The sequence below is a fragment of the Anneissia japonica genome, unplaced genomic scaffold, assembly GCF_011630105.1.
Source record: "Anneissia japonica isolate Jap-2015-1 unplaced genomic scaffold, ASM1163010v1 scaffold287800_len1627635_cov199, whole genome shotgun sequence".
NCBI lineage: Eukaryota > Metazoa > Echinodermata > Crinoidea > Comatulida > Comatulidae > Anneissia > Anneissia japonica.
Window position 1 is genome coordinate 712,985 of NW_022731299.1, and position 9,570 is coordinate 722,554.

Genomic DNA, 9,570 nt, shown 5'->3' on the forward strand with positions numbered 1-9,570 from the left:
CTGCAAAATATGGGTTGCTTGGATTGGGGGAACAATTTAACCACATATCTTAATGGAAATGTCATTTATTCTGGATGTTAGACCTTATTTATGGGTTGCCTTTCATACATTTCCATAGTATTTTTGTTTATTTCTGTATGTCTCGTAATTAGGCAAAATTTCCGTAGCAACTACGGAAGTTCCGTACTTGATAATTCTGAAATTGTTCCTCTGACTTCCATGCAGATCAATGGTATGAAACATGGGTTGGATACAAGGCAACCAAAGACATTCTATCATTTGCAAATAAAGATGAAGAAAATACAGGTAAGGCCCTGTCCAGACTATCAAATTTTATCTGACAAAAACATGTGACATTCCTAAATATGGTCATGATGACATCACATCATGGCCATATGCACATCATGACTATATATGGGCATCCAACAGTTTTTTGTCAAATGCAATTTGATAGTCTGGACAGAAGTTGTAGTTAAAAGAAGGAAACAGTGAAATTACATGGAAACATCTCGAAGCGAACATCAAAGGTTATAACCCGCGATACCGCCGCTCTTATCATAATCAACTGATAAACAATTTACAACTGATTACAATTGCTTTGCGTATGCTCGCTATCGTGTTCCGATGGTGTTCGATGTCGTATCATACCATGATCATACCAGGGAACAGTTGAATTGCACCACCTAAATGTTATACAGAAACAATAAATGGGGACTAAGCCTAGGCCTACATTGCGACGATTGTTTTAATATTTTGCAAATATGCTCGATGGCTAACGGTCTATATTCTATTTTAAAATACCAATCAAACAATAAATCTAGAGTATCAATATTTTAATTATCAAGAGTTTGACATGGATTCGGGCCTAGATACAAGGACGGTGAACGTAACCTGTACACCTGTCACTCATGATCAGGTGTAGCCTAGCCCTATATTGCCTAGTTTGGGAGGCTCCGGGCCTTACAGGCGATCTAGCATGGACGTTTGTTGCAAATACTTCTTCCGTTTAGCCTAGAGACCTATGAGTACTAGAGTTGTGCACCTCTCTGTGGTTATCGTAATACAGTCGGCAGATATACTCGCTAGGACTGTTAATCATGTATCCATAATATTATTTAAAAAAAATAAAATTATATTAGGCCCTATGCCTGTGTTCACCTGTTAAACATACTTGTGACAATACAGTTTGTGGGATGGTGTTTTTATGCAGGGAAGTGGTAGTTTATGTTGCTGTAGTATTGTACTCCTCTCCTGTACGCTATTTTATTGTTATTTATTAAATTTATGATGAAACAATTAACAGGAAAAAAATATATGCTTGCGGTACACCAGGTATGTACTCTAGTTCTAAAGGAAAATTAGGTGCAGCCCTCGGTGTTAAATAAAAAATATATTGTGGCCCTTCGTCCTATTTTTATGCCCATCCCTGCAATACACTTCTTTTAGAACACCAAAAATGAATGAAATGCGAGTAAAAGAGTTACAATTTAATAAATTTACTAAAAATATAAAATGAACGTAATATCGACAATATTCATTGGATGTTGCCTGTTTGGTGACCTGTATATTTTATCTAATTACCATTACACTGTATGTAATTGCAATAGCAATCCAATTATAAATTATATTTTGTAAACCAGTTATATTTATTAATAATTCTGTCTTTTTATTAATAGCACTTTCAGTGACGCAGCACTGGTTTTACAAGTGGATTAAATAAACAAAAAAATGAAGGAAAAGTAAATTATAATGAAAACTGATTTGGATCAGGCAAGAAAACATAACTTTGCAGTGGAAATGATAAAACATATGACAGCCTGGGCTTTGAATAATTTTTTAAAGGTTGAAAAATTATTAAAATTTATTATAAATTACATCTAATCTTATTTTGATTGAGGAGGAGACAAGAAAGCAGTGTAATGGAGTAAAAATGATGACCTGAGAGTCAATCTCTCGCTCTTTCATCTCTGCCCATTTCAGTGTCCTTAGAAAATTTTCTAAGACCTTATTTATGGGTTTTCATTTTCTGACTTTAACCTAAAGTAGATTAAAAAAAACAAAAAACAAACAGTTTTAACTATAGGTGATTTATATAAGCTAAAAACTTATCGAGGTTGATTGGGCTCAATTTCCTAACTCAATGCATCATCACTAAATTGCTATCACAACAAAAAAAAATAAAAAGGGATACAGGTGACAAATGAAACAACCTCACTTGAGCAGGCCAACTACGATAAGATAAGGGCCTAGGCTTAATAATAATAAATAAAATATTAATTAAATTATTGACGTTTTAACAATAGAAAATGTACGCCGCCAGGCTCAACATGCAGTTAGGAGGATAGCTTAATACAAACACGAGTACGATGCCAGATAGCTTGGCCTAGGTCTATTTTCAGGTTTATCGACAATCACCGCATTTTTCGCGAGTCGGACGCAAAATATAGTTCAGTAATAAGCATATAGTGAACAATAGGTACCTAGGATTAGCACGCCTTAGTAGTTCGAGATCATTCCATATAATTTCACTGTTCCCTGTTAAAACTAAAAGTCACAAATTACTCTTTTGGATAAGCTCGCACATACAACAAGAGTGGCATATACTCACTACAAAAATAATGTATTAAATAAAGAAATGAATTACTAGCTAGGCCTACGCTTAGGCCGCTAAATTTTGCCCACCTGTACAGTTCACATGCACAGAATTTGATATTGTGAAAATTACACAAATACAAGTAAATGAAATATTACTAATTTTATAATTCGTAATTTAAAGACCGTTACAACAATTACTAACTCGGGGCGGTGAGCAAATGGTTAGAATATTGATACGCAATGTTGTAAAATAAACACGATAGCATTAGCGATCGTACAACATAGACAGGAGGTAAATTCTGGAGGATTATCATTCCCTTCACAAAACTGATGCTTGTTTAATATTCTGTGGAACTAGATGCTGAGGTCTACTTGTTATGTACGCTCTGGGCTTCTAGTTTCTGGTTTCGAATCGCAACAGCGCAATCTTCAGTCTGGATATAGACATTGCATACAGTATCATGCACCAAAATAGGCTAGGCCTTAACCCCCTATCCTAGTCCAAGGCTATTCCAGCCTTATATGCTAATGAAAAAAATTGTTGTTACTTATAATCCAAAAAAAAAAACCAAAAAAAATCTAAAATGCTGACCCTGAATGTCGTAAAATTTGAGTCGGTCGTGCGTGGCCAACACAATAATTTTTTTTATTTGGCCGTATCGCACCTCAAAATGGTTGGAAAAGGCACCGTCAGACTTAAATTTGAATGTCATTTTTTTCCATTCTTTTATAATTTTGGAAAATTTAGGGAGGCCTAGGCTGGCTGGGGTCTCTTCGAATCCTAGCTGAATTGAAATCACTCCTCTAAAACCTAAATATTTTTTAGGGGCAACCTGGCCATTTTTTCTTTAAAAATATTAAGTTGGAAAGTATTTTTATATATCATTTAGGCCCATTTATAAACGGGCCCCTAAAATAGCCCTGGGCCCCAGTACCACTACCTACCTACCCCTCTGTGGACTTCCACAGTGGATTTTTTTCTATAACCTTGTTTTTGGAAACCCACTTCTTAATTCAGTGTTTGCTTTTGCCATCAGGGTGTCAGGAAATTTTTTTTTTTTTTAGGTTTTGAGAGTTCAATTTGAGGGAGTTTGCCCCAGTGCACCACATCTCCTCCCTGTCTGTCTTAAGCTCTGTCCACACATCAAATTTTATTTGAAAAAAAATGTAATATTTGGGTGTAATATGACATCATTATGTCCCCTGCACATCACACAAACTTGTCACATAAAATTTGATGGTTTGGACTGAGCTTAGTGACATAAAAACAAACAAATCCATGATCTTTGACAAATTTAGAGTTCACCATGATGTACAGTATAACATTTTTTTATAATATTACAGGCTGAGGAAGAGAGGCAAGCTGTAATAGATTATGAAAATAGGATTCTATTAGCAAAACTGACCAATGTGCTACGGTCAGATGGACAGTTGGACAATTGGAACTGGGATTATGAGCCAAAAAGGTAGAAAAAAGACTATCTATATTTATAGTAGTCTTCTCAATGTTAAGGTTTTAATGATAATAATTGAGGATCAAGGAGTATCATGGGGCAGATGGGGGATCAGGGGAAAATCCAGGGGCCTATGGGCTAGGCCCCTCCCCACAAAAAAAAAAACAAAAAGAGAAATGAGAAAGTTCAAAGAGAGGAGCATGGTAATCCAAAAGAAGCTAATTTTCTATTTAAATCCCATGTACAATATAGGCCTAATTGTTATGGTCAAGCATTTCTAAACTAAAATTTGCAAGCTTCTTATGCTTTGTTGTATTTTTAGTTTGAATGGACCATTTATGGAAAGAGAACAAGCGAAGATAGCACAAGAAAATTACCATATGCAGAGGAGATTAAACAATGTAAGCGGTGTTTATGATGCAGATAAATGGGTAGGTAAAAAACATTTTAATGAGATATTTCGTTCTTCCTGACAAAGTGTGTTAAAGTCCCAATGGAGAGGAAGTTAGCCATCCCTGAGAGGGGTCTGGCAACCCGACCGCCCTCATTAGAATGGATTATTTCTAGTAAATAGTTAATTACATTATAAATAATTCATTGATTTTTAAAATTTTAACTATTTTGTATTTACAGGAGGATGAATATCTCATGCATGAATACTATCTTTCACAAAAATCACAAGAAGTAAAATCATATGAAATTGATACCAGAGGGTTTGATGAAATGAAAATTTCAACTAAAGGAAATGATGATGATGAAGAAAAGTTAGAAGATGAGGTAGGGATTTTATTTTTTTATCCTTCTGTTCTTGATTTAGTGTTGGAAATGTTGATATCCTCAATTTTTAATGTTCTGGGTGACTGGGATGCGGCACATTCGAGATTCAAACTTTACTCTCATCCATTTTGAAAATTCCATTGCTTGCATACATACATAATACGTATTATTCACAATATGCACGTGGGACAGATGTTTTAATGTACTGCCATCAAAAATTGAGAAAATACCTTTAAAATAAAATATAACTTTGAATTCATTCATTCATTCTTTATTCAGCCAATGAAATAACATACAATACAATGACAGGAAATTTAACAAAAACTAAGACAATATATAACCTAAGTTGGCTAGGATTAACTATAGTGTGAAAAACACTCTGGCTCTCAGGCCTGTTAGTCCAGTATTAGGATTTTTTAATATAGATGTATACAGACAATGATTAAATTAAACAATAATGTAAGTAAAATCAATTGAAAAGCAAAGCATATAACATAACGTAATATAAATAATGTGATATGAAAGGTGGCATGAAAATAAACAAATACAAATTAAAGTAAATCAAAACTTCATTTTAAAAAGGCAATGCAGTTTAGAGGGATGCAATTCAATGCTAAATAATTACCATTACAGAACAATTTGAAAATTAGAGAATGAGAAACAAAAAAACAAGATAACTAAACAATAACCTACAGGTATAAAGAAAAATAAGAATTGGTCATTAGAAAGATCCACATATGTTGTCACTCTCAATAAGTCACAGATAGTCACATTTTTCAATGGGGGTTTAGCCAGGAAAAAAAATATAGGCCATCCAAAATGGAAGCCAGTGGGCGTGGCACTAAGTCGATAGACGGGCCACGCCCACTTGGAGCCACACCCATGGGAATCACCAAATATTGGTACGAAAACAATGTACATTTATGTACATTGTTGTAAATGTTGTTTTTATCAAACGTAAATATGATTTAGCTTTAGTTTAATGTAACATTCGATAGATTTGAAGAATATAAAGAATTTGCTAAAGGTAGACCAGGCCCAATTAGGCTAGGCTGAGCTGATTAGGCCAATCGTCCAAGCCATCACGGTCAAAATGGCCGTCCTAAATAATTGTAGGCCTTCAAAAGGACGGCCGGATGGCTCGCTGGCTAAGTCTATGGTTTTCAATTATATATATACAATCTGGCATAAAATTAGGACAAGATAGCAATGGTATTTTTTTCTTTTGATTTTCAATTGAAGCTATTTTTCTTCAAGTTATATTTAAATATTTTTTTTTGTAGAGGAAATGAGGAAATTTGAAACATATTTTTTATTAAGGATATTTTTAAAAATTCATTATGTAATTTATATACTTACTTCCACAGCAAACGGATAGTATTAAACCATCCCCCGAGAAAAGAATGTTGAAGAAACAGGCAACGAGATTACCGACCCTAGGTAATCTCCGAAAGAAAGAACAAGAAAGAAAGAAAGTATGGCTTTAAAATTTTGCAAAGTTGGGGCTCAGACTCTTAACTTTGAGGTGGGGGGTTTGAAACCCTCGCTTTACAAGTTACAGTAGAACCCCTATTAAGGGGACACCTTCGGGACCAAAAATAATGTCCCCTTAATAGGTGTGTCCGCTGAATAAGGGTATCCCTATTCAGGGGACACTAACCAAGAAACTGACCCCTTAATATTTTTGGCATGTTTTCGTACAATGATGACATAGATTCTTTATAATTTTATTTTAATTGACCTAAGAATGAGTTACAGTTAAATTATAACTAATTTATAACAATAATGCAAATGCAAAAAATAAATTATTTATGATAGGAAACCAACTGATATGTAATTTAAAACTTGATCCGAGTGTTATATTAATGGTCAAATATTCTCTTTTTGACCATTGGAGGGGCACTTGATAGCTTAAAACTTTTTGAAAATCCTTGGATGGCAGGCTTCGACTTTTTATTTTTGTAATGATAATCTCTATTCATCAGAAAATAAAATTTGAATTTGAATTGAGTATATCCAATAAACTGCTGAAGGTGCTTTTTCCCCCTGGTCATTGGATACACAAGGTGCAACCTCCTCTGCACCCCGGGGAGTATTTCTAGTTCTGTGAATAATCAGCACTACTAATTTCATTCCGAATTATTCACCTCCTACTAGGTACCCATTATACTCCTGGGTGAAGAGAGGCAAATGCTGATAAAGTGTTGTGACCAAAGGCACAAGTAGTGTGACGAGCATCGGTCTTGAACCCCCAACCTTCCGATTGAAACATTCTCATTTAGGCAAATGACAAGATTTACATTAAATAATAACAACAAAATTAATTTAAATTGATATCAGATCATTGACTTCAAGGTCAGAGCTTGTATATCCCCCATTGTCCACCTCAGGGGCACCATCATTTTGGGGGTGGTGGCATATCCTCTATTTATTAACTATAATAATATATAATAATTATTAATGTAATAAAAATAATAACTATTGCATAGGAGTGTTAAAATTTACCTTCTTTATATTGGGTAACATGTTCAGTAGAAATCTACTTTTCTCCAGCAGGGCCCAGCTTAGTGCTTAGCAGGTGTATACTATTGATATGAGATTGCTTCATAGATCATATATTCATTTAGTAATTTGTGAAATATATAATTTTAGAAAATGACATAATTTAGTTGTTTTTTTTATGATGTCAAATTACAGAAACAAGCTTTTAGTAAACCAAAAGAATATAATGAATCAGAAGATTCAACAAAATTGTTCAAGGCAACCAAGGGATTAGGTAAGTTTGTAATGTATTAACAAAACCCTACAAAGTAGCAGCAGTAGCATATAAGAAAGGGGCCGGAGGCCATATTTGAACATTTTGTACTTGAGTTCTATAATTCTTTTCATATTACAATACATGGTATTGATATGTATTGAAATTAAAAATAATGTAGTGGGGGAGGCGGGTACATGAGCTGTCCCCTTATTGGATCTGCCTTTGGAATAATGATATAATTATTCACATTCATTCATTCATAGTATGCAGCATTTTTGTTAAAATACCCCTGTAGATGATGGTTATCTCACAAGATCTGTACAATCTATTGCTGTGTTCAAATGTTGCTTTGTGTTGTATGTTCTAATTGTGGCAACAACACAGGCCCCTACCTTACCCAACAAAACACATTCCTTTTGTTCACTAAGTTTGTGTGTGTTTGACTGGGCCTAACCAATAATTTAATGTCTTAGTACAAGTTATTAGTCCCTCCTTATTAATTAAGTACTAGGATAAGTATTGAAGGCGATGAATTGACATTAAATAATTATAAGTTTTTGTTTGGTATACTATGTGGCATATGCAACCAATCTCAATTGATGATATATTTTGGGCCTGAGAATTCCGTTTGACTTGTAATGTCCCAATGTTCTGGTTAGGGGTCATCCATTATTTTCGTCATTTTCACGAGCGTACAAAACTTACGCGGGGAGGGGTTGAAGGCGTGTGTGCGCTTTTCAAAAAGTACAAAAATTATGATTTGGAAATGTTAGCCTACGTTTTTATGCCTAGCCATTTCCCTAGAATGCCCCAAATTTCACTGTTATAAATTCACTGGTAAATGTTTAGTTTATCAATTGTTTATACGCAGCGTCATCTTATATCCCTGATTAACAATGTGTTGATAAGCATTGTGTACATATAAACAATTAGAAGATACAAGAGAAATGCACTAGCTCTGTATATTTCAATAAACTGTAAGCTAGTAGCTGACGAAAAACAGCCTGACACTGACAGTAGGGTAGTAGCATTGGAACCGTGTGTTTCACTGTGCTGTGCTAAGCCTACCTTATTTCTTCTCCCTTTCCTACCTTTTAAATTCAATGGGCCTAGGCCTACATCACTCACTCTAAAACACTAAAAACACTATTTATTATTTATATTGCATGGACACTCATGATGACATAAGTTTTATGTGTTACCTATTACTAAATACAACACCAGCAATCCACAAGAAGATTTAAGCCTAAGGTTGAGTCATGGAGGAAGAAAATTCGGAGAGGCAGCGTGAAAATTGGCCCTCATCCAAAAAAGCAACAAATCACGCACCACTAATAAGGTTAAACATGTGCTTCTTGTGTGCGCATCAATTTTTCTTACTCCAGTACTTACTTTTTGCTCTCTACTTCCTCTAAATACTCAGTTATTTTGTCTATGTGGTAATAAATGAATTTACATTTACACATAAAATGTTTATTAATTATTGTTTTTAATTTTTAAATGAATTATTAACATAGACCTAAATACAAGTTTGCTATGTCAAAAATAGAACCTACGACTAGTTTGGCTATGTGGTTATTGGGCCAGGACTGAGCTCATGTTTTTAGATTGGTAAATTATTTGTGGCACTATTGTCATGGTAACCAAACTGAGCAATAATTTATACGGTAGTTCTGGTATTTAACAATGTGGTGGTAGCAGAGTAATTATTGTTTGAGAATTATTGTTTCAATTGAAGGATAGTGTTACCTGTCAGTAAGTTTTTAATACAGTTTGTTGTATTTGGACGAAGAAAAAAAGATCTAAATTAAAAAAAAATAAAAATAAAAAAAATAAAAAAAATAAAAAATAAACAACACATACAACTGAATGAAAAATTTAAGGCAGTTAATTCAATTTGACAATATTAACAAAATCAGCAAATTTATTTATTTTTGAAAAGTGTATAGGGAGCTGTGCTATATACTACTGGGGATATATATATAT

At 34.0% G+C, this 9,570-nt stretch overlaps 1 protein-coding gene across 2 annotated transcripts in view; it reads left to right on the plus strand.

The window, feature by feature from the left end:
• Positions 1–225: 225 nt before the first annotated feature.
• LOC117115312 (annexin A13-like) overlaps positions 226–9,570 on the plus strand; it is a 23,072-nt gene continuing 13,727 nt past the window's right edge. For both annotated transcript variants that reach the window (XM_033259053.1, XM_033259054.1), the window contains exons 1-6: positions 226–306; positions 3,940–4,061; positions 4,372–4,480; positions 4,683–4,826; positions 6,194–6,301; positions 7,524–7,602. In XM_033259053.1, the coding sequence (XP_033114944.1) occupies positions 235–306; positions 3,940–4,061; positions 4,372–4,480; positions 4,683–4,826; positions 6,194–6,301; positions 7,524–7,602 (634 nt within the window). In that variant the 5' untranslated portion in view covers positions 226–234. The remainder of the gene's footprint in view (positions 307–3,939; positions 4,062–4,371; positions 4,481–4,682; positions 4,827–6,193; positions 6,302–7,523; positions 7,603–9,570) is intronic.